The sequence below is a fragment of the Myxocyprinus asiaticus genome, chromosome 27 (assembly GCF_019703515.2).
Source record: "Myxocyprinus asiaticus isolate MX2 ecotype Aquarium Trade chromosome 27, UBuf_Myxa_2, whole genome shotgun sequence".
In the NCBI taxonomy this organism is placed as follows: Eukaryota; Metazoa; Chordata; class Actinopteri; order Cypriniformes; family Catostomidae; genus Myxocyprinus; species Myxocyprinus asiaticus.
The window spans coordinates 27,065,600-27,091,128 of NC_059370.1; the positions used below are offsets into that span (position 1 = coordinate 27,065,600).

At 38.8% G+C, this 25,529-nt stretch overlaps 2 protein-coding genes across 15 annotated transcripts in view; both read left to right on the forward strand.

Annotated features, from left to right (window-relative positions):
- Nucleotides 1-2: 2 nt before the first annotated feature.
- Nucleotides 3-22,847, forward strand: LOC127417683 (inositol polyphosphate 5-phosphatase OCRL-like). Of its 6 annotated transcripts, none has more exons than XR_007893309.1 (25): nucleotides 3-565; nucleotides 1,257-1,336; nucleotides 5,949-6,040; nucleotides 6,320-6,358; nucleotides 6,616-6,729; nucleotides 7,700-7,849; nucleotides 7,965-8,205; nucleotides 8,293-8,451; nucleotides 8,535-8,636; nucleotides 8,997-9,111; nucleotides 9,210-9,326; nucleotides 10,232-10,413; nucleotides 10,526-10,637; nucleotides 10,875-10,984; nucleotides 11,133-11,268; nucleotides 11,355-11,465; nucleotides 11,848-12,013; nucleotides 12,122-12,357; nucleotides 14,174-14,197; nucleotides 14,960-15,076; nucleotides 15,160-15,244; nucleotides 15,977-16,104; nucleotides 18,177-18,288; nucleotides 18,378-18,568; nucleotides 22,829-22,847. XR_007893309.1 is itself a non-coding variant. In XM_051657826.1 (24 exons), exons 1-24 carry the CDS (start codon nucleotides 521-523, stop codon nucleotides 18,500-18,502), a joined length of 2,898 nt encoding a protein of 965 aa, XP_051513786.1. In that variant the 5' UTR covers nucleotides 3-520; the 3' UTR covers nucleotides 18,503-20,198. The 6 variants fall into 6 exon arrangements, 4 of the variants coding, with proteins under 4 accessions (XP_051513786.1, XP_051513787.1, XP_051513789.1 ...); XR_007893308.1 differs by lacking the exon at nucleotides 22,829-22,847 and adding an exon at nucleotides 19,265-20,198; XM_051657826.1 differs by lacking the exon at nucleotides 22,829-22,847 and having other exon boundaries at nucleotides 18,378-20,198.
- The window catches only part of LOC127417702 (vimentin-like), a 20,178-nt gene continuing 14,996 nt past the window's right edge, over nucleotides 20,348-25,529 (forward strand). For all 9 annotated transcript variants that reach the window (XR_007893312.1, XR_007893313.1, XR_007893314.1 and 6 more), the window contains exons 1-4: nucleotides 20,348-22,270; nucleotides 22,848-22,989; nucleotides 23,348-23,506; nucleotides 25,153-25,272. Coding sequence is in view for 4 of the 9 variants with exons in the window: in XM_051657875.1 (XP_051513835.1) it covers nucleotides 22,170-22,270; nucleotides 22,848-22,989; nucleotides 23,348-23,506; nucleotides 25,153-25,272 (522 nt within the window). In the remaining 5 variants the exon portion in view is untranslated. The remainder of the gene's footprint in view (nucleotides 22,271-22,847; nucleotides 22,990-23,347; nucleotides 23,507-25,152; nucleotides 25,273-25,529) is intronic.

The following is a 25,529-nucleotide window of genomic DNA, read 5'->3' on the forward strand; positions in this document are numbered from 1 at the left end:
GCATCAGCTGGGCTCTAGCTGAGGCCACAAGGAGAGCGCTGTGATAATGCCCTCGAAACTCTTACATGACCGGTGATGTTTTGCCACATATTTTGCTCAAACTAAACCTGATTACATTCTGAATTATAACGCGACTAGACCACATATATACCGTCACGGCTATTGCTGTATCACCCTAAACTCCACAAACACTCCATAGGTATCATTTTCTACGGACCTGAGATCTCATCCCCGAGTTTATTTATTGACACCGCACCGGCTCACAAGCGTCTACGTTACTGCTCTTCGATGCAGCGCGTGTACATTAATATAACTTGTAGTAGCGGATTAAATTCAAAAGCTATGGGGCGACCGAGCGCGAGCCTACCTTGCTCATTTTAAAATACAGAGCTGTTTTGTTTCTCGCGACCTCCCCGGTAGGCCGTTGTGAGGGGCGGAACCTGACATGAGCAAACACTCGCGCGGAGTTTAGCCTGTTAGCTAGCCGCCTGACGGCTTTAAATCAACACACTTAACATTCATGATGGAGTCTTCACTTGGGATTTCTGAGAGCAAATGTGTGACTGTATCCTTTTTTCGAAGCTTGGTCGTTCATATGTATTTTGTGAAGGGCGTCATAGCAGTAGTTGTCTCTATTAAAGTCATTCAGCAATGTGTTGTTAGCATAGTTGTAGAGGTAATGATTTAATGTTTATTTTTGGCTTGTCAGTGTCCTAAATAGGCTGTACAGAATACAGCTTTTTGTCTGTTCGTGTCGGGGTTCTTTGTCTGTCCTTAGACAAAGGTTAGACACATATATATAGAACGGAAGCTTTGTTGTTATGCAAACAGACACTATTGCTGCTCTGGAGTTTCTCTGGAATAACTTATGGATATACTGTAATTGCGTGACATTGTCATGCCACTTGATATGATGTGTGCATATCCGGTGAAACGCAGCGTGAGAGGTATGACATTACAGATGCTACAGAAACAGCTGTAGTTGATGATGAGAATAACAAAGTTCTTAAATCACAGGGAAGATCTTTATACTTAAACCACATTTCAGTCATCTGTTGCAGTATGATCATTATTTCCTGTTATGTATGGTTACTTACCTAATGAAAATTATTTTATTTTTTATTTTATTTTGTGTGTGTGTGTGAGAGAGAGAGAGAGGGAGAAGGCATGGAACAACAACCAGGCGTTGCACATTAGGTTTTTTTCACTGTTCCCTTTCTAGCTATTTAATTCCACCCTTGACTGTAACTTTTCAGACTGTTAGAGGGTATGAGCTCAGAGGCGGACAGAAAGAACCAAGACTCTTGTCCCTGTTAGAATGTTCTGGACAATTCAAGTAAGTCTGTTTTTTTTTTTTCCTGATGCATTCCACTTTATTCTAAACTACTAAATTACACTTTCTTTCAAGTGTTTAACAGAATTAGTTGCAAAAAAATTTCTGATTTAGACAGAAATGAGCATCAAAGCAGGTGTCAGGATAGCAAAACAACTCTTATTAGACTGAACTGCTCATTCTGCAAGGTGGTTAATTGCTGTTATGTTTCCATGTTATTACCTGGATGATTATTTGGTCATCTTGGCCTTTTCTTTAATGATTAGCAACCAATCCCACAAATAGACATATGCAGTCTAATGAATTGTTGTCTTAACAGCATCGCTATATTGAGAGTGCAGCTGGCTTAAGAGGCCGCTATTTTTCTAGATCCGATGTTACGCTCTCTTACAGCTGATTACAAACTCAGTTAAATATCTTTGCCTTTTAATCTGAAGTATAATGATCCGATTCTTGGTTCCTTTTAAAGGTCATGATTTTTATATACAGTATGGACATAACTGCTGGTTACAATAGATGTGAGAAGGCTCTGTGAAAAATTGTGTAATCAGATAGTTTAGGTAGTCATGCTTTCAGTGTGGTTTACTGTGTGTGTGTGTGTGTGTGTGTGTGTGTGTGTGTCTGTGTTAGATCAGCTGTGGTGGATGTCAGCATGCTGCCCATTATCCTGCATTCCACTTTGGTGTCCTAGAGCCTAATAAGCCTCACATGAGCACACAAACTATTTAACTGCATTAAAATTGTACACACTCAGATTTTCTCCAAGCTCAGAAACACCAACTGGGCAAAAGAGGTCACACACGTTATTTGTTGGGTCGTTATGTAATGAAAGGGCTCTCTTAACAGAAGAAAGTAATGGTAGATATCCATCGCTTGAGGTGCAAGAAACTCCTTAAGTTAAGAAACCCCTTCGTTACAGTACCCTTACAATTATAACTAAGGGTTTTTTTTTTGCCGACCTTGAATTGGCGTTCTTCTTATTGGACAGGTAAGCTTACATAACTGCTAAGTATGTGAAATATAGTGCCATAGGATTGATCTGTGTAATTTTAGCTAACTTGATCTTGCCTGCTAATGCTGAAGAATTGCAAGCTACTTTGCTTTGTAACTTTCAAATAATTTCAACGATCTTCTCTTTATACTAAATGTCAGGTTAATGTCAATGTTAATCTGTAATTATTCAGCAAGGTAAACTACAATAACACATGAAATTAATGCTAGACAATGTTGAAGATAATGCAAAAAGCTCCATTCATTAGTGTAACGTAACTTGGTTATACAGAAAATATATACAATCTATTATTATAAAACAATAGTGCATCAATATATCAAAATGACAGTTGTGATGGAATCACATCAATACTGAATTGTGTCAACATCTTTATAATGTACAGTCTATTTTATAAACAGCTACTGTCATCATCCACTAGATTTAGCTAACAGCTATTGATAAAGCTGGCTAGCTAGCTAACCCGACATAGGCTGTCATATAAATGCAGTCAATGTATCATGCAAAGAAAAGTTATTACTTCAATCTACAGTCTCGCATAGTCAGACCTACATCCACACTTTGTTTTAGCCCTGTTCCAGCACTGGAGAGTCAAATATAATATACAGTTTCAAAGTGTGTAGTAAAACAGTCATAACTGTGTAATTATAATTATGCTACCTCATCTGTCAGCATGATGTCAGTGAATCACGTTCAGTCTCTTTGTACGTTACGTCATTGTTTTGGTTGATGCTGGTGTCCCTATGGAGTGTGTGCACGAGCACGAGCAACAGGTAGCTGGCTGCAGTTCACTTAATGGCCACAGGTATCATTAATAACAAGGGTTTCTGAATCACATACTGCACCTTTAACTTAAGGAGTTTCTTGCAACTGGGCCTGATATGAGTTGATATCTTTACAGAGCCAGAGGGATAGTTCACCCATAAACAAAAAATTGTTGTCATCAGTTCTCACCCTCATGTAATCCAAACCTGTATGACTTTCTTCTGTTGAACACAAATGGAGATGTATGACAAAATTTAGCCTCAGTCACCATTTACGTTTATTGCACTTTTTTTTCAAACAATACAAGTGAATGGTGGCTGAGGCTGTCATTGTACTAATATCTCCTAATATCTAATAAATTTTTTGTTACCCAGAAGAAAGTCATATGTACTGTAAACCTGAATAAGTTGGCAGAACTAAAACATTTTTGAGGTAATCAGGTTAATTTTTTTTAAGTAAGCAGAACTGTCAGATTTTGATTTTGTACTACTCATGCGTGTTGATTTTTTCTTTACCATGAGGACCTACTAAGTAGTGGGAAGTGGGCATTCCAAATTTGGAGAAAAGGGGATAAAAAAAAAAAAAAAAGAGAAGTTCATTAAACTTGAAACATTAAACAATTCAGGTTACTTAAAAGGTGTAAGTTTTGAGAACTCAAAAGAAAGAGAAAGTTCTAAATACTCATCAAGGTTAATTTATTTGAACTAATTTGTATGAATAAATTTTTCCGTACTCATAACAATTAATTATTTTGAGCATTAGGGTTTACAGTGTGGATATAGAACAACATGAGGGGTGTGCTTTAGCTACATAACAGTTTTAACCTACATTGTCAATGTGTTATGTAGAGCCTGACCGATACCGATTTTAGAGAGGGAAAATTCACCGATTACCGCTGTAATGGCCGATATATTTAATTTTTGAGCTGGAATGAAAACAGACCTTTTCTATATGGATTTTTTCACCGATTTTGCACCGATATGACTATGCAAATGTACTCAGAAGGCTGCTTTCTTAAACAGATTTTTTTTATCAAAGAATATTTGACATTGTTATTATGCATTGTCAACAAATTCTAGAAATGAACACTGAGAAAATAAAGAATAAATAAAAATAATATAAATGGCTAAATAAACATCAGTATTACTGTTTAGTATCAGTCAAATGCTAACTATATTAATACTGCCGAGTCAAGATAAACAGCAGCAGATGTGTTACACCGTATTCTGCTATACAAGTTCAGGGGAAACTTTCAATGGTGGAAAACCAGACTTCTAAATATTTCATTTTATAAATGACATGACTGGAATTGTTCAGTTGAAGGGGGTACCAAACTGTGAATCCTGAACAAAACAGTTTGGTGAATACATGTTTACTCATTAGCTTCCACTCAGCTGACAACAATGAAAATAGCTACGTGATTAGCTAGTTAGCTATAAGCTCGTTGTCACAGAGAGTAAAAGATGGATCAGCATTGTGTCTCACCAACTAGGTAACAACGTAGCATGAAATCAGCACTCAACAGACACAATCCACCACCGCACCGTTGTCTGCTGAGCTGCAAAAAGATGCTCTGATGTTTACCTTTCAATCTGCTACATTACTGACTGCACTGACAAACTACAGCTGGCTAACAGCAAACAGACATGAGTGACATAGTTGTCAGGGACAAGGTTAATGTTATATTAGTTATATTGAAAAGGGAATATGATGGGGTCATTGTTTAAGTTTCCAGTATGTATTTAACAGATTAGTTAACAGCTTACAGTGAAGACACACAGCTGAACTCCGCCCTGTCTGCAGAGCCACTGTCAGCTCAGCTCTGTAAACAATGGTGTCGGAGCACGCTCTGCTGGACAAACTACGTAATGACACCAATTCTAAAGCATTGTTTTCTGCATTATATGTTCTGAAAAAAAGTTTTTATATCGGCGCATATCGGTAAAATATATGCAGATACCGATATATCGGTGAAAGGATAATATCGGCCGACTGATATATCGGTTGGGCACTAGTGTTATGAAACATTAATGCGGTTATAAATGTTGCAGTTTGACCTCAGAAAAGAGGTATTTTTTGGAATGAGCAGGTTATAATCATCATCACCACATTGGGCTATTATTTGTATTGATTACATTTAAGATTTTTTAGCCCCAATTTCACTTGTTCATGAGGGCTGTGTTTCCTGGCAACAGCATCCATTATAGCAATTATAGTCTTCTGAGACGGAGAGAGAAGGGGCTCACTGGCAGCACATAGAGGTTTTAGACTTGCCTCTGAGTTTGGGCAGCACACTCAAGCAGGAAAATCGGAAGGTTTTTCCAATAATCCACCATAATTGAATTTCCCATGGAGTGAAATGGAGGTATGACCATGTTGAGAGGAACCTGATGCCCAAGAGTTGGCACTGTTATTGTCAGAGAGTGAAATATGGTCTGCAATTAGCCCTTCAATATGCATTTAGTCTGCTGCATTTCTATAAGCCTCCCTCTGCATTCTGAAAGCTACATTTTTGATGTGATAAGATTATGCTGGACCTGGACCATAGTGGAAATATGAGACATACTTATTTTTGGGATTTGCTAAACCCATTAAGTGACCAGACGTGGTGTTGTCCCTCTGTTTTGGTTCAGTTTGAAATCTGAGTGTATTTCTTTAGAATCAAAGAAAAGAGAAGTCTAGGGCACTTATAGTAAATACAATTAGGTAGAAAAAAGGAAAAAAAAAAATTTACAATCCTAGAAAATCTGAGAAAAATTAGATGATTTCCTAAAGGAATTAAGTTTCCTGAATAAAATGTGCTCTTGAATGACATTTTATGAATGGATCTCTTGTTGTTAGGTTGGATATTCTGGCAAACCCTGATGCAATTGTATTAAGTCCTGTGCCCCAGCTGTCCATCCCTATCAATAACCATTTTCAGCTTGTTCGAGGTAAGCTCCTTATAGACTCTTTATAGTTTATAGAAGGACTTTGTAACAGTGTGAATACTGTTGTTCTCTAGTCATTAAAATATTTCTGTACTTTACAAACTCACCTTTGGTCTCTGTCAAGATAATTAGCACTGTGTCTCTCCCTAATCAAATATTTGATAAACATTTGTCACTGAGAGACAGCAATTTATGTTTTCTGTATCCTGGTACAGTCCTCTGAAAGCCATGGCACATGTTCAGGCATAACCGTCCCTAATTTTCTTGTAAATCCCATTTTAGAGGCCGATGAAGCGCTTCTCATTGACCTCTCTAATAACAGTAAGTTTTAATTCGCCCATATATATCATTTTTTTTTAGTTTTTTTTTTTGTTAGATATTGTTCCTCAGTTAAATTCAGTTATGTTTGTAGTTACTTTCTTGGCAGCCATGTTCTTAAGTGCCTTCTTTTACAGTGCGTGTAGTGTGTTGATTACATCAGCAGGTAGCATAGCATAGCAAACAGTTCAAGTGCAGTGAAAAGCATTTAAATGGCATTCATGTGAAAGGCATTTAAAAAAAATCCTATTTCTCAACAGCAACGGTACGGATTCGTCTTCGAGGTGAACAAACTCCAGAGTTTGTGCTGGAGCTGCAGGATGACGTGCATACGCAGTCCTTCATTCAGTATGTGATGAAGGCCAAACAGCAAGGTGACGCACCTCATTTTCCCTGCACAAGATGTCGCCATAAACATCAAGGCACATTTCTTATTTATTAACTACTCTAATCATTTATTTACCAGGGTAACCATTCAACCAGCAATGAATGCTTCCTGGAAGAATTTGACCTTAATGTCAGGCACACATTTTGAGAGTTATAATTCTTTGGTGTTGGTTTATTTTAGTTTTCACTGTTGCATATTCAGAGTCCAGAAGCCAGTTCAGAGGTTAGGAAATCTGTTGCAACCTGCTTTGAGTTCTTACCACACTGCTCAGGACAGGTTTGTCTTTCGAGCTCTTTCATGAGAGAACAGGGATTTGTTCTTGGCATTGTTGTTGGCCTAATGGATTTTCATGTTTTTCATGTGGCCAATGTATAATTTTTGAAAGTGTGCCAAAGTCCACATTGAGGACATTAATTTGGGAAGGTAAGTTGGAGAACTCAAAGACACCATGTGTGTGTATATATATATATAAGTGATATTTTTTGAAAGAACTTTATTTTTATTTTTTTTATTTCTATAAGAAGATACAAATCTTATGAAATGATGTTGTTTTCAGGTCACTATGGAATCCATTTTATTTATAGTTTTAATTCTTGACAGAACCATTTTTATAATTGATTATTCTCTGTTGTCACGGTGTATAAAGTGCACCGTGTGAAGGTGCTCTGAATATACTGTCTTGTGTCAGAGACTTCATGCCCACCCTAGTCTGAAACAGGCATATTGTTTGGCCTGTCCTCTACTGTTTACTCTCATGAGTAGAGCTGCCTGTAATAAAAGGATGACAGAATGAACTGAATGATTTTTCATCTTTGTCACAATCCTACTTTGCATCTAACTGTCACTGGTAAAGAATTTTTAAGTCATTTTTAAGACAGTTTTTTTCTTCTTCTAGTTTTTAAAGGTATATGCCATCAATTATAAAAATAGTAAAAAATTAAATGGTCTATCTTCAGCTGAGGGAAGGAGTTCATTTCCCAAGAAAATGGAGCCTGTTGTACCTGTTCCAGTCAAAGGCTGCGTTCCAATCCCACCTCAGAGAGGAACCTCCAAATCCACCTCAGTCGTCATCAAGAACAGCACTTTAGTGCAGCCATTAAATACAGGTTTGGAATAAATAATGGCACTTATATATTGCTATATATATTATCAAAGACATTAGTTCTGGTGATTGCTTTGTCACTTACGGTCTTACTGCTGCGTTCCTCTCAATTTCTACAGACTCCGTCCTCTCGCTTGCGACTGATTTTGGCTTCGAGGAAAATTTTAACCATTCTTTAAAAGTGGAAGAAAAGAAGAACCAGCAAAACCGTATATTTGCACAACGAGAGCCGCCACCACCTCCAGTGCCCCCTCTTCCCCCTCGGAAAGGCACATACACACCACCAACTAACCTCACAGCAGGCCCAACCCCCAAAGAAAGGCCACCGCCTGCACAGAATGCTACACCTGTCAGACATGAGTGAGTGTTACTAGTCTGGAATGTACTCTGTGGCAGAAGCCTGTGGATTTTCAGCATAAGTAAACTCAGTACTGTGTTGCATTGCAGTTATAACTTCGTAGACCGCTCTATTTCCTGGTCTGACAGCCCATCTAACTACAGTATGAGACAGGCCACGATGAGCAGCCACGCAGGCTCCAGGGAAGGCCTGATCAGGTATCGGCTCGGCAAGAAGGAGAAAGAATATGTGGACATTCAGAACTTCAGGTGAATGTTACATTTAAACGCATGACAAACGATTCTGTTTTGACTGATTCCAGTTATTTAGTTGAGTCCACTGTATTGTACAGGTTTTTTATTGGCACATGGAATGTGAATGGTCAGTCCCCTGACAGCACTCTGGAACCTTGGCTGTGTTGTGTCCCAGACCCTCCAGATGTCTATGCACTGGGGTGAGTGGCTGAACAAAAGACCTGGCACTCTGCTTCACTGTCATAGTTAGAACTGGCAACTCATCTGTAACATACTCTAATTAAAATGTATCTTGGCCATTGGTTTTAAAAGACATTTGCCAAACAAAAGCCGAGAGCAGGTACGACCATCTTAATAAGATTGTTCGGGAAACCTGTTTGAAAATAATCATTAGTCGTTAAAAAAATTATCATTATTGTTAAAATTCTGTTTGGTGATGCTAGTGGCACAGAAATCACACACTTCACCTTTAAAACTTGCTCCCTAGAGCATTGTACATGTCCATTCATTGATTGCTTACGGTCATAGTGCTTTGTTTGAATTATTCGGTTATTTGGCAGATTTCAGGAGCTGGACCTGAGCACAGAGGCCTTTTTCTATATGGATTCATCCAAAGAACAGTTGTGGGTTGAAGCAGTAGAGCGATCCCTCCACCCTAAAGCCAAATACATACGAGTGAGTGACAGCTAATTGCCCTATCCAAACTGATCGTTGCTTTTTACCTTTTCATTTTTTGTTATTGAATTTTTCATGAAGGTGAGTCCTGTCCCCAGATTCGTATTATTCGCCTGGTGGGAATGATGCTGGTGGTGTATGTCAACAAAGCACACAAAAATTACATAAGTGACATAGCTTCCGAGTCTGTGGGAACTGGTCTCATGAATAAAATGGTACGTTTGAATTTGTTTAAACAAAAAGTGGTTTGTCAGAACAGGAAGTGCTTGTTGCCCTTTCTTTCCTTAGAATGCAGATCTCTCTGCGTATCTTCTTTGTAGATCATTATATGTAAAAAGGGATCATATACAGTCAACCAGCCATTATTGCAAAAACTTCCCGATGTGAAGTGGACTGTATGTTATCCCACTTATTACATGGCAACTTGACAAATAAATAAAGCAGTCATTACACAAAAACATATTTAAATGCTTAAAGTGATAGTTCACCCCAAAATGAAAATTCAGTCAATGTTTACTCACCCCTGTGTTGTAATAACCCCATTTGACTTTCTTCCTTTTTCTTAAAAACAAAGGGAGAAATTGTGAAACAATTTTGTGCTCAGCAATGTCACACAATGGCAGTTTATGGTGACCACCTCTTCAAGCTTCAAAAGAATGCATAAGTATAATTCAGAAGTCTAATAAATTATTCCGTGAGACTAATGATTGTTATGATGATTTGTTTTAATTTGTGCTTTGGTGAGAAACAAACGGAAGTCTAATGTATTATTTAGTGAAACTGCTGACAGACCGTTACTCTGCGCGTTCATGATGAGACTGCACGGGAGAAACAATTCACACAGGTCCCTCGTGACATGGAGCGTTCAAGAGAAAATGCGTTTTGTTTATCTAAAAAACAGGTCCACCACAGTGATAGAAACAACAGAACACAGCACAGCTGCACACACTGGAGAATTGAACTTACTAAATAAACAATGACATTTACTTTTTTGGGTGAACTAACCCTTTAATGCCACTATTTACCAATCAGAAACCTGTATTCTAGAGAGCAGTGTTATTAGGCGTTATGATTTGTGCTCAGTGTGATTTATTGGTCTTATATACTTATTATTCTATAGGGGAATAAAGGAGGAGTGGCAGTGCGCTTTGTTTTTCACAATACTAGCTTCTGCTTCGTAAACTCTCACTTGGCGGCACATGTGGATGATTATGAACGTCGGAACCAGGACTACAAAGACATCTGTGCCCGCATGAGCTTCCACCTGCTGGACTACCCCCCTCTCAATATAGTTAAACATGAGTGAGTGTCATGGACCAATGAGTCATTTAGTGTTGCCTCGTCTCTAAACAGATTTCTGAATAGTATACCTGTAAGCAATAGTTCAGTGCTTATAATTGTTTCTCCTTTTAAGTGTGGTGATTTGGCTCGGAGATCTCAACTACAGGCTTTGTTTGCCTGATGCAGTGGAGGTGAAAAGACTTATTGCTGACAACAAGCTACAGAGGCTTCAAGAGTATGATCAAGTGAGCCCTCCAGTATCAGTCATTGCATAAAGCAAAATACACCTGAATGATTGGAAGGAACTTTAAGAACCAAATGGAAGATCTTTCAATGTATTTCTGTGGTATTCTTTGTTGCTTCCTGTTTTCTTTTTGCAATGATTATATGTGGCAGTTCTTTAAGTGGTGGCTATATATATACTGACTTCCATTTTTTTGCTCTGAAAGTTTACATAATAGCATCTCGTTTCGTTTCATCAGCTGAACCTCCAGAGAATTACTAAAAGTGCCTTCACTGATTTCATGGAAGGAGAGATTAATTTCATCCCAACTTACAAATATGATGCAAAATCAGATCGATGGGACTCAAGGTAAAGTTTTTGGATATCTATTGAATGTCTTCCTTCAAATGACATTTGTTGATGTTTGAGGATCACTTGCCTGTACAGTACTCCTAAAATTAAATGAAGGAGATTGAAACGGCATAGTTTGGTTGTGTTCTCTGGGGTATGGGCACAGCGGGAAGTGTCGGATCCCTGCGTGGTGTGACCGTATCCTGTGGAGGGGGAGCAACGTGAAGCAGCTTCACTATCGCAGTCACATGGAGCTGAAGACCAGTGATCACAAACCCGTCAGCTCCCTCTTCATCATCGGGGTGAGTTTTACTCCTTCAGTTAGGGTTCTCTAACAGAGTTTATGAGCATCACATTGATTATTTATGTGTGTTTGTGTCTTCTACAGGTGAAGATGGTGAACGATCAGCGCTACAAGAAGGTGTTTGAAGAGATTGTGCGGGACATGGACAGAATGGAAAATGACTTTCTCCCTTCTCTGTTCCTTACCTGCCGGGAGGTGAGTAATGAAAGCGAGCCAGACCGGGCAGTGTATTCCCCTCACAAATTCACTCTGCATCGATCCACTGGCCTGCCTCCATATTTTTCGGAGAACCAACTATATATCAGTGGAGAATCGATATGTTTGCATGATGTTAGCACTTCTCTTGACTATGAGTGGATTATAGCCTAATAACATGTGCCATAATTACTTTGAGACTCAATGCTCTGTGGCAGTCAAGGCAGAATTTGTCTTGATGTGGAAAAGTACACACAAAAACAGATCACCATTACTTGAAAACACTGCATCTTTTCATGCTTCAGGGTATTTTGTAATTATGAAACCTAAGTGTATGTGTTTGTTGCCTCAGTTTTAAGTTTTAACTTTTTTTATCCCATAGTTCACTTTTGAGAATGTAAAGTTCCGTCAGCTTCAGCGTCAGAGTTTTCTTATCACTAATGATGGACAGGTGACCTGCACCTTCGCCTTCATTCCCAAACTCAATGATTCTCAGTACTGTAAGCACTGGCTACGCGCTGAACCCTGTGAGGGGGTACTAGACCCTAGTGAGTATCTCTATCATATACAGCATTTCCCTGTATTTATGGCTTAATTATGCAGTAGAGAATATATTTAATCCTTCTGATTATCTCAAATACTCACATTCCTCACAGATGAGACAATAGAAATCTTCTTGGAGGTGTATGTCAGTAAAGACTCTGTAACTCTGCTAAATTCTGGTGAGGATAAGATCGAGGACATCCTGGTGCTTCACCTGGACCGAGGGAAAGACTACTTCATCACTATCTCTGGGAACTACCTGCCCAGCTGCTTTGGAACTTCTCTAGAGACGCTATGCCGTATGAAGAAGCCCATTCGCGAGATCCCCATCACCAAACTCATCGACCTGGTGAGGGACAGGCCACAGCTGCTGTTAGATAGATAGATAGAATATTAACATGGGAATATATGAGCTAGGGATGTGTAAAACAAAATAAATTTCATAATTGACTAGGCAGTGCATTGTCTGAACGACTAGTCGTTGTTTAGGAACCCATGTTTAATTAGGCTCCGTTATGTTCACGTGACCCCGATCAGATGCGTTTCAGAGAGAAATAAAGATGCTAAGTGCAGCACTTCAACGTGGTAACTAAAATATATTTAATAAATGAATAGGTTAAATAAATATAACATCTTATTGAACAAAACTATCAAAGTAACAAATAAGAAAGGCCCCAATGCTTAGCGGCACAAAACCGCTTATGCGCTTTCTGAAAACAGAATGACACGCTTTATATAAATGGAGTGCTTCAGGGTGGGTAGGGTTAGGTTAAGGTTAATTTTAAGGTTCAAATGCACATAACTGTAATATTGTGGGACAACATTTAGCTCATGACATCCAGAATTTGAAACCTTATTTTACTGCAAGTGTGCAACTATTAATTTAAACAGTGTCAGACAGAATCAGTGACTACATGGAAACCAGAAAGTGGGTTATTGCAAGAAAACAGCATTCCAGTTTGCATGTACTGTATAAGCGGCATACTCTTTACTCTCGTACTTTGTCAGTAAGCAGCTTTCTCTTCAGCAACGTAATTTTCCTGTGGCACTTGTGTAAATAACAAACATGGGATCCGAGGAAGACTTTGCTATTTTATTCTCTGTTGCTTCGCTTTATTTCTAGATATTCCAGTTGTTGATGTGTCCAAAGTTGTTGCTGTGTTTGTTTCCTTCACTTTCTATTGTATCTGCAGCTGAATTGCGATACAGTAGTAGGGTTTCCCTCTTATGTAAAACTCTGGGATTTCCCCAATATGCATATATGGGACGTGAGGGACAGTTGATATTTTACATTTGTCTGTATAAATGGGTATAATTTATAGTGTATGTGATTTTTCCCACTGTACTCCCAGAAATGTTGAGTTCTTTCCACTGTGCTGACTTGTTGTTGGGCCCCATCCTATGACATTTGTTGTTCCATGCACGTGCACCCTTATGCGTTTACCTGACCACATTAAGCCACATTCTCTGAGAGAAACCTAGGTCTTTTAAAATGCTTTCGCTTAAACCTTAAGCGTCGTAAGGAAATCAGCATTCTAGTTTGAACAGTAAACAGTTTTGACAGTGATCCTCTTTAAATGTCTTGTTGAAGCGAAGCTTTGATGGGTGCAACAGTGGTGCATAAAAATTATGCATTTATGTATTAAAGAGACGAAACTTCTTACTGTGCTGACTTTTATTCACTGTTAAGTCCAGCAAGCTATTCTCACGCAAAAACGCTCTCCGAGAAGTTGCGTCTCTCAATTAATTTGAGAATTGCGTCTCCCATTAAAACCACCATCACCACTAAAAATGGATACAAATTTAGATCAGGGAAGACTTTCAGGTTTGGCATGTTTCTATATGCAATAGGACTCTAACTCAGCCCAGCCCAGAACTCTGTTTGGAACTGTTCCATTTTCACATCTTCTCAAATGTGATTAGTTTTTCATTTAGAGAGTAGTCAATCATCTTTAGTTGATTTCTGCTGTTTCTATCACTCTACTATTCCAACTGATCACTGTTGGTAGCTGAAGGCTTCTTATATGTGATTATGCAATACTGGCTCTGTCTTCTTAGTGATTACACAATGTTTCTCTGTTGTCTTACCTCTCCTTCCCCCCTTACTCCTTTCTGCTCTGACCACTCCTTTCCAATCAATCACTCTGGGGCTGCATGATTCTCAGGGAGAGGATAGCTGCATGGAAAAGGTAAAGCCCCTCTTCATCTACAGAAAAGATTTGTTAAATCATGCATTGGGCCCTATATGTCTAAATGATGGTGATTTTTGTCCCGTTTTAAATTTGTGTCCAAGTATAACAGTGTATCAGTGTGCTTGCACATGTTGTTTTGAAATACATACTGTCTCGGTCACCCAGGTCAACTTGCTGCATTGCTCAGTTACTCTGCTGGTAGAGGCTAATGAAAGTTACTGAGGCTTCAGTCTCTCAGCTTGAATTCTGCCACTCTTTTCCCTGCCCAGTTCACAACGCACCCGCAAGCAGTATTAGATTAGCAGAGAGAGGAAACAGCTCACAGCATGATGAAACTAGCCTCACAAATCATAGTGTTTGTAATTGTTTTTTTTTTTTTTATCTTGTCTGGGTTTTCTTCTGTGGCACAGCATGAGCTGCAACTTTGAACTTCATTTCTGCTAATTGCATGAGTCCCCTAATATTGTTCAGGAGTATTGAGGCTGGCACTGTTCTCCACTTAACAGGTTTCTCTGTGTGTGTGTGTATGTGTGTGTGTGAGAGAGAGTGAGAAAGTGACCAGGATACCATTATTTGTGGCCCCTTTCCAAAGATCACAGGGATCAAGTAGTGATGTTTGTGAAATGATTTAAACATCTTCTTCTCTGATCTAAAGTTCCCTGTAAATGTGGGACCATCTTAATATATGTATATTTATAGAATTTACAGGATTTACAAGTCAGTGTGGTATTTCAGTTTAAAACATTCCTAATTTCTCAGGAGAAATCCAGGATGAATTTCTTGTTGGACAGTGCTGGTGCAGAGGATACACCTCTGAAGATTCCCAAAGAGGTTTGGTTGCTTGTTAATCACCTCTACACAAAGGCCTGCCAACAGGTAAAACTCAAAATAAAAGTGAGAAAGCACCAATTATTAGCTATATATTAGAGAAATGCTAATAAGCTTTTTCTTTTATTTAGGAGGACCTCTTCCAAACCCCCGGCCTTCAAGATGAGCTACAAAGTATTATTGACTGCCTGGACACCAGCATTCCTGAATCCATCCGTATCCTTTCACACGAAAAGACCATATATATCTATATAATATAATAAAAATTTGATCTCAGTGATTTGGACCGTGGCATGATTGTTGGTGCCAGATAGGCTGGTTTGAGTATTTCTGTAACTGCTGATCTCCTGGGATTTTTATGCACAACGGTCTCTAGAATTTACTCCGAATGGTGCCAAAAATGAAAAACATCCAACGAGCAGCAGTTCTGTGGATGAAAATGCCTTGTTGATGAGAGAGGTCAAAAGAGAATGGCCAGACTGGTTTGAACTGACAAAAGTCTATGGTAAGTCGAATAATCGCCCTGTACAATTGTGGTGAGAAGAATATCATCTCCGAATGCTATTCTGAGATGCGGGTTGGCGCTGTTTTGGTGGCACAAGGGGGACCTACACAATATTAGGCAGGTCGTTTTAATGTTGTGGCTGATTGGTGTGTATGTATATACACAGCACAGTCAGAGCTACTTTGCATAGAAATGCTAACGCCTGCCAGTTCAGTGAATGTGACCGAATGCCTCTCTTTAAAACTACTTTGACTGGCTGGACTCTCCCACAAAATTTATCCCTGTGCTCTAGAACACTGCTGCTGAGAGACTGAGAATTTTCCCTCTGTTTTACTATCAAGGTGCTTGAGACATCCCAACACTGTCTTTTTTGTCTTATCCTTTTTCTTAATGCCATTTTTTCTCCTTACTTTTCACTGTGGATTTCCTTGACATCTGGTTAGCTGGCTGTAATCACTCAGTTGCTGAAGCTCTGTTGATCTTCTTGGAGGCTCTGCCTGAGCCTGTGCTGTGTTATGAACTCTACCAGCGCGGTCTTGAATGCTCTCATGACAGTCGCCTTTGCAAACAGGTATTTACACGGTACTGTACAATGGTACTTATTGTATGGTGGTGTCTCAAATATATGCAGTGACCCCAAAAAGTATTCAGATCATTAAGCCACATTATAAATGTCAATATATTAGAAAACAAAATATCAAACCGAGTGTCAACTGTGAATAACTGAATAAACGATGGTAGATCATTTCCCAGAACTAACTTCAAATTTTGATCAATTTTTGCAGTTACTTTTTACCAACTGGTGTTGAGGTGAATTTGTTTTATTTATTTATTTATTTATTTATTTTTCACCCAATTCCCAGTGCGCTTTTAAGTCCTCGTGGTCGTGTAGTGATTCACCTCAATCCGGGTGGCGGATTGAATCCCGTCTGAGACCATCAACCCACGCATCTTATCACGTGGCTTGTTGAGCGTGTTGCCACGGAGACATAGCATGTGTGGAGGCTTCACGCCATCCACCGCGGCATCCACGCTCAACTCACAACGTGCCCCACCGAGAACGAACCGCATTATAGCGACCACGAGGAGGTTACCCCATGTGACTCTACCCTCCCTAGCAACCGGGCCAATTTGGTTGCTTAGGAGACCTGGCTGGAGTCACTCAGCACGCCCTGGGATTCGAAATAGCGAACTCCAGGGGTGGTAGCCAGCATCTTTTACCACTGAGCTACCCAGGCCCCCTGTGTTGAGGTGATTTTTTGAAGGTTGTATGAAGTCTAGGGGTGTAACAAATTATCCTGGCACGATACATTGTGTTTCAAAAATGTAACAATGCACATCGTAAGATTATATATATTTTTTTAATTATTTCAATTTTTGCTATTTTAGCATCTATTATATCTGATACATGCGATGCCTACGTAACGTGGGCAAACAAATGGAAATCACGTCATTGCACACAAGGAGCTCTAAATTACAATTGCACACTAGCAGCCACAGGTCTTGTATGATGAGTTCGGCTGAAACTGTGAAAACTGAAACTGAAAAGCCAATGTAATGCACGGAGCACCAGGAGCAGAGAGAGACATGCCTTTTCAGCTCAAGGATCGAATGTCCGTTTGAAGAGCAAGAGGGATCTGCTCTGGCTGTGTGAGAGAAAATGAAAGGTTACAGGGGTTTAATGATAGTACTATATTAATCTACTATGTATAATGCAGAATATTATGTATAATAATAATACTATGGGAAAATATAATCTTAATGTCAAATGTCATGTCTGATTTAATTTAATAAGTAAATTATTATTATTTAACTGAATAAAAATGCACTTCCATTGAATATGTATTTTTGAAAAGAATATTTAGATATAATCAGAGATAATATTATTTTTGAAAAATACAATTTTAATTTAAAAATGTTTAATGTATATAATCAGTGACAGTGTGTAAGCAGCTTATGTATCTAACATATTCTATATTTTCAGTAAGCAGAATTATTAGATAATATTTCCCTTTGGTGATACAAATGCCCTGTTCTGGCTGATTTCTAGTCAGTACTTTTAGCTAAATTTTAAAGGAAAGGAACTGTTTGGCAAATGTCCTCAAAGTAATAGTAATAAAAGAATAATTACAGTCGTAACTTTTCTTGATTCAGACTTAGTTTAAAGAATTGTGAACTGAACCGTGAGTTCAGTAGCATGAACCAAACCGAATTGTGAGAAGAGTGAATTGTTACACCCCTAATGAATTCAGTTCCCTCAAGTTCACGCAGGTGTCCTAGCACAGTAACCAAAAGTGTAGTTTAACTCTTGGACATGTTCCACAAATGTTTGACAACCAGAATGTGTCAAAGTACTATTTGTCTCCATTTTGAACAGTATGTATTGTTTTCTTTAAACCTTACAAACTTCTGAAATGTTTTAGTTGAAAAGATGCTTATGCTATCTTTTTACAACAAATGCCACTTGAAATTGGGTTGATTTTTTTGTCTAATAGAATGATTTTTAAGTGTGGTTTAAGTGTCCAAATACTTCTTGGGGCCACTGTATTTGATACTCTATTAATGGTCATAGAATTACATCTGAAATGCCAACCATCCAAGAGAAATCATCAGATAAACTGTTTGTTTTCCTCTGAATAACAGCTAATATCTCAGCTCCCACGGGCTCATCGCAATGTGTTCCGCTACCTGATGGCCTTTTTGAGAGAATTGCTTAAACACTCTATTGACAACAACCTGAATGCCAACCTCCTAGGTGAGTCTGAGTATCTCTCTCGTCTGCAGACCACATATATTCAGGTGCATTGCTGTAGTATCTAAATTGTCCTTTGTACCTCTGTGTAGCTACTCTCTTTGCAAGCCTTCTTATTCGGCCACCACCCAAACTTGCTAGCAAACAGACGTCAAGCGATCGTCAAAGAGCCACTGACTTCATCTTGGGGTTCCTGATGGGAGGTGATGAAGACTGAGGGAGCTGACTGCAGAACGGAGGGTCAGACATTAAGGTGTCATGCCTCCTCTCAGGTGGTTCTAGAGTGAGTGGACTTGAACTGGACTGTTGCGGTGTGTTTGTGGCTGGACTTCTGGGAGATATTTGGGTCACCCTGCACTAAAATGGCTAACACCTCTTTGATGGGAGTTTGGGAGCATTGGATATTTCCAGCTTTTGCACAGACATTGCCCACTGGTTACATTGTACTATTCTTCTATTCCTTTCTCAGGGGAATAGTCTCTGGTGTAAACTTATCTCCACTCTGGCTGCGTAGCTCTGGAATTATTAATAAGTACACTTTGACTCTAATAAACCTCACCTTTTTGACTGTAGCATTTAGAATGCTATGTGTAGACCCCACCTTCACAGTTTTTGACCTCTGGAGCAGAGTGCTGAAATACCAAATCCATTATTTCTCTCAGTATTTGACTGAATGTGATTGAAAATGAATATCTGGACTCGTAGACACTCAGATAATGACTTTATTACACTAAAGGAAAGCCGTGTTGAGGAGGTTGTATTGACTGCTGGTGGGTTAAATTCTCTCTCTAGAATGGTTAAGTTATCAGAACTTGGAGTACCTTTTCTCTCAATCTGCCTGTCGTTCTCTGTCTCCCCTTCTCTCTTGCCATCTTGAGATGGGTATCAGAATCATGTGCTGACTTTCAGAGAAGAAGTGTTTTATTCCTATCGACTATCTTTCAGCGCTGAAGTTCTGTTCTGTTATCTTTACTTACAGTTGGATCTGAATCATGATGAATCAGACGGCTCTGTCCATTGTGGTGTGCACATGTTATTTATATGGTGTCTAGTCTCATGTACTGTTGTCTTCAACATTGTACATTTTGATGTCCTTCGTCTTTATGAACTGGCTGTGCTCCAGAAACACTTTCTGTATCCTTTGTAGTTTTGATGCCACAACCTCCTTTGATTTCGTTACCTTCATTAGATCTGTCAATGTAATCCAGAGGACTGGGAAGAATCCTTATTCTTTTACAGGTCTGATATGAATCATGTCATGTTACAGACACGTTAATGTTTAAACGGATGTGTTCACTAGGTGCTTTAATATGATTTGTTCTGTAATGAAGATGCAATCATGGTCCTTCTGTTTTCTCTTAATGTGTATGTTGTATGTCATACTGTCCCTTAACTCAGAGTGGAAAATTGAGTGTCCGTTTATAGTCTTTGTGTCCTTTTGTTCAGCAGTGGTGTTGTTACACTTTGTATTTCCATGTAGTGACACCGATACATGGAAATCTCTCTTGCATTCATAGTATACTTTGGGATTCTGCTGAACTTATTTGTGTGGTGACTGAAATTCTGCTGAGGTTTATTTCCTTCAAAAACCTTTTCTTTAAAGTGATCTTTGATACCGCAGAGGCTCAATACTACCCAACCAGTGTTTTTTTTCAGTGTTTGAATAGGATGCTTCCTCTGTTCTGTTATGCTTATAGTAATCAAATTTAAAGCTATAATATTATTAGAAAACAAACCACCAAAGCCTTTTCACAAAATAATGAGCGTGACGCCTTCCCCAGTCCATTAGCAGTATTTCCTCAAAATGCAGGAAAAAAAGAAATGAAAAAGTGTTGTCAGCAAAGTCTTAATGTCCTGCTTTTACTTTAATAATCAAGAAGTGACACTCTGTGAGTGATCATGGCTGTAGCTAATTGCCTTCTGAGACTTCCACTTATTTACTGTGGTCACACGATCACACTTTGAATCACTTAACATCATCTGTCATGTTTACAAGCCCCAGTCTGAGCTTTCTGCTTGTTCTTTTTTATATATCTGCTCTGAAAATGGCTATGGTTAAATTCCAGAGCTGGGCAATGTTATTCAGCCAGTCATGGCCTGAAATCACTTGCTTTTCAATGCCAGTTGATGACGTTTCTGGAAAGAATTGACCGCATTGCAGGAGACTAAATCACAGGAGCAGGAATTCAGATGGCCATTATTCTAACACAGATTTTTGGTGTGCTGTGGCCACCACCCTGCCTCTTTGGTTATTGTTTTGTCCTGTCTTCTTTTCCATTAAGTTTTTGTAATGTTCAGTCTGAAATTTCTGGTACTTTGCAGCTGGGTGCTTGCACATTCTTTGTTTATTTGTGGGGGAGGGGTCGGGACAGCTAATTAATTTAATGTAATAAAGACATTGACCATTTAATTAGGCTATCTGAGATGTTATTTTTATTGAATATCTCAAATTGTGCAGCTTGTCGAGGAGAGGTTTGCAGTTCATTGTACATTCATTTTTCACCTGCCAGTTTGACTGAGAGACCCAAGCCATAGACTTGGGTGTGGGCTCTTTTGACTTAGGGCAGAGACAGATCACCATTATTAAAATAAATGAGAGAAATTGGAAAGGCCAACGGATGTAGAAAAGGAAGTTCTGTCTTTCAGGTAAAAGAGCCAATCACCTTTTAGATACAGACATTGCCTGTCAGTCAACTCAAGAACTCGCATTCACATTAGCTAAACAGAAGTGTTTTCTGTTGTGATCATGATCTGACATAAAGAAGTACAATTTATGATACTGAAAATGTCAGTATTTACTGCTAATTTTAAATATGTTCTTTGGTTGTAATCTTGACCAACTGTTTGGGAGATTTCAGTCTTTCCTCATTCAAGTTGAAAATAGCTGCTGATGCCTGGCCTGGAGCAGTCCAAAAATGGCTGCCGAGTGGACTGACTTGAAGGGGTTTTTGCTTAGGCCAAAAAGTAACCACTCAGAATACCTTAGTAACTGCACAGCAATGCCCTGGCAACCGCTTGCAAGACCTAATGAGTTTTGCATAGACAGTCATCTCTCGTATTTCCTTCAGAAAATGTACAAGTGAAGCTCTTCTAATATATTGAATTGAATAATAATTGTGCTTTGTTTTTGTGGGGAACTGCAAGTTCTGTAGCTTATAAGATGTGCTCTGATAACAGACAGTATGTTTACGTGCACTTTAAAAGTTCGATTTAGGTTAGACTAAAACAATAATTTGTCTTTTTTAAATGTCATCTAAATGCTTTTGTCCAACTGAAATAGTACAAGACTGTTGTTTGTGAAGCTGGACTAACAGACCCAGATAATGCATTCGTAGCTCGGCTTCTTTCAGCATATAGTATAGACCTACTCGTCATTAATCAGAATTCAATGTTGTGTACACACATTTCGAAAGACAGGGGTGCGTGATGTGTATTTAACCCATTGTATTTGTCGTTCATCCATCAAATGTTGGATTATGCATTCTGACAGGTGAAGACTGTAGCTTGAGACACAAAGACCACTGTTGCTCTATTATAACTGCTCAAGCATACTGAGTGTCATAACTTTTTAAAGTTTATCCCTTAAGTAATGGCTCTTCAGCACTGAAATATCGTTCCACATTACAGATCAACAACGAATTACCAGTGTACTCTGATTAATATTTGTAACTGCTTTCTATAGGAGTGACCTCAACTATTGTTGATATGGCTGAATTGTCTCTGCTACATGTGAAAGGTTTGTCTTCTGACACTGCTTCCCTAGTTAGTCCACCTTTGGTTCAGTGAGAGATCCCACAAGCGTGTGTGACATTCTCAGCCTCAGCATCTATAAAGACCCCGGTCATGTTCAGTTGTTATCTTTCCTGGTTTTCCCTGCTGCCACCATGGCCATGTTAAGAGTTTCTTCATACCGTAAGTTGTTTGAGGAGGAGCAGTGGAGCCGGGCTGCAGAACGCTGTGGATTCCAGGCCCACTTCAGTGCAAGGTCAGTGCCTATAGATCTGGGATATTTGGAACACTAGATAGAAAATGAATGTAAAGCAGAAAAAAGTTATAGAATTGCATTTTGGCATTCAAGCGCATTCTTCCAGATAAACTCATTATAGTTAAGAAAAGATTTGTTGGATTACATAATGTTATATTGATGCTCATTTACAGTAACACAAAGTTTATAGTTGCCCAGACATCTGAAAGATCAAGTAGAACATTCCCAGATGTCTGTCTGGGGTTCATCTTCACTCACACTGCTCTGCTTTGTTTCTCAAAAATTAATTTATGGTCCGCATTGTGTATTATAGTCACACCTGGAAATTAGTTGTGTGCAAATTATTTAAATCACGTAATACAATGGTCTCACTCTTTATTTTTTCTTGATTTATAAACATATCTCACATGCACTTTTGAACATGTAAATGTTTTACCAGTTAAGCCCTTTTGTGCTTCAGTATTTCCTCTTTTCCGCTTCAGTATTTCTTCTTTTCCTTCAACATTGTTTACTTATGTTTACTGAGGAAATAAACGAACCATTGTGGCTTTTGAAAAGATTTCAGTCTTTTTGACAGGGGTGGAGTTTCAATGAGTGTATGTCCTGAGCCAGATTTAGCTGCAGCTCGTGCTCTAAACAAGGAGGGTGTGGCTCGATTTTTCCATGAGAGCTCTGTCATCGCCGCCCTCAACGATCGCCTGGCTGTCCTTATCGATGTGGTGAGACTTGCGCTCCCTCACATGAAATGTTTCTCACTTATACACACACAAGAGGTTCTGCAGGGTAATTAAATCAGCTGTGCACATACTGAATCTAATGGTCTTCCTGTGTGTGTGTGGCCCAATTATCATATTTCCATGATGTTTAATAGGGTCAGTCATTTGCCTGAGGGTGTAAAGGAAATCATATTAAACCCATGAATATGCTGGTTCCTAAGTCACAATGTCCTCTACTGATTTTAAGTATATAGTACGACACTTATAAATTACGTATTTCACTGTTATTAGAAATAACACATTAATTTTGTACCGTATTCCTCTGCTCTCATACCTTTTGTGAAATGTGTGGATTTGGTAGGTTCGTTGTCTGGAGGAGGAGAACGAGTCTCTGGTGGTTCAGATCATTGAGATGGAGGAGAGGATGGAGTCAGAGCAGAGCTCAACGACCACCGACAACATCAGTGGTCCTGCAGACTACAGTCTGGAGGCTGTGATAGGCAGACTCCGCAAAGAGAAGGTACCAGACAAACTCCAACCTGGACAATGCTGGAAATTTATGGAGGTTTTAAGGGGATAGTTCACCCAAAAATGAAAATTCTCTCATCATTTACTCACCCTCATGCCATCCCAGATGTGTATGACTTTTTTTTCTTCTGCAGAACATAAATTATGATTTTTAGAAGAATATTTCGACTCTGTAGGTCCATACAGTGGAAGTGAATGGGTGCCAAAATTGTGACGCTCACAAAATCACATAAAAGCATCATAAAAGTAATCCATACGACTCCAGTGGTTTAATCACTGTCTTAAGAAATGGATATGATAGGTGTGGGTGAGAAACAGATCAATACTTAAGTATTCAAGTTAGTTTTTTGCTAGAAATTCTTATCCCTGCTCAGTAGGGGGCAATATGCATGAATAATGTGAACACAAGATGAAGAATGAGAAAGTGAAAGTTAAAGGCTGTGTCTCGTTTGGAAGGTTGCGTCCTCTGGAGGTCGCATTTGCGGCCACATACATCATCGAGGCTGTCTCGTTTCAGAAAAGCGAGTAGGACACTTCGAATGCAGCCTTCGCATGCGACCTTCTTTCAGGGGAATTCGGAGGATGCATGAGGTGTATCCTTCGTGGGCACTCATAACCCACAATTCTTTGCTTCAACGGAAATGTCTAAAAAAAAAAAAAATGACGCCAATTTGCCCGTAAATATTATGTTCAAACGCAAGGAATGTTAATTCTCAAGTTGAAGTACCTCAGCAGATGGGTGCAGAGTATATAATATGTATAATTATATTAATATATAATTAAAATAAAGTATTAGACTAAAAGTACACATGTAAAATCTATTTTCTTTTTTCTTTACATCATTATAACTCTCCTAAAATGTACCTCATACATTCCCTTCTAAAGTGACTTTGTTCCCTTCTCACTCAAAGCGCTCCCGCTTGTTGAAGGGTGGCATGCTGTCATAGCAACCATGTTACGTTCCGTTTCCATTTGTCCTACGAAGGCCATCTTGTTTAAAGGACACTTGGTATACTGCAGCCTTCAAAGGTGTCCTGCCTAGCATGCGTCCTTCCAAACGAGACACACCCAAAGTGGAGATTGATTGAGCAGGGTGGAGAATCTGTTGTAAAAAAAAAAATAGACATAAATATTGATCTGTTTCTCACCCACACCTATCATATCGCTTCTGAAGACATTGATTTCTCCACTGGAGTCTTATGGATTAATTTAATTTTAATTTTAGCACCCTTTCATTTGCATTGTATGGACCAAAAGATTCTTGAAAGAATTCTTCTAAAACTCTTCATTTAAGTTCAGCAGATGAAAGAATGTAATGTACATCTGGGATGGCAAAAGGGTGAGTAAATGATGAGAGAATTTTAATTTTTGGGTGAACTATTCATTGAATTGACACAAGTGAATTTTGAAAAGTCGTTTACATTTAATTAGTTCAAATGTCACTTTTTACAATACATATATGCTATTGATTTTTTTCATTGCAATATGCTTATATTAATATTTGGAAAATTGCAGAAAGTGATGCTGGACTATTAATCTTAAAAGCTGTAGTTTTATCGATTGGTAATGTCATCAGAACAATTTTTAATCGATTCCTGGGCCTGTTGTGATTTTCTGCTGGTCTTTTGTTTTCCACAGGAGGAGATTTTCTGTGACACAGAGGAGCTGAAGGGTGAGCTGCAGCGTCTTCAGAAGAAATATGATGAGGTGGTTGAACAAAGGACTCTCATCCAGCTGGAGCGGGAGGATGTCTCAGTGGTAATGAAACATACATGACAAATGCAGTTCTTATTTGACATGTGATATGTATGTAGTATATTAAATTAAGCAGTCATTTAGCAAAGGCTTTTTTATTTTTTAAATCAAAAGCAACTTACAGTACACTTATTAAAGGGGCAATCCCCCCTTGCTTTTGGTGGGGATCGAACCAGCATTCTTATTACAACCCTGAGCTTTAACCACTATGCAACACCAGCCCACCATAAGTGTACATCCAGATTCAAATGTATATATTT

Bases quoted from the DNA above. Each gene is read 5' to 3' on its own strand.
- LOC127417683 (XM_051657826.1), top strand. From the start codon at position 521: ATGATGGAGTCTTCACTTGGGATTTCTGAGAGCAAATGTGTGACT. The intron at 6,359-6,615 runs GTAAGTTTTAAT...ATTTCTCAACAG, and splicing joins CATTGACCTCTCTAATAACA to CAACGGTACGGATTCGTCTT. The intron at 8,637-8,996 runs GTGAGTGGCTGA...GTTATTTGGCAG, and splicing joins CCAGATGTCTATGCACTGGG to ATTTCAGGAGCTGGACCTGA.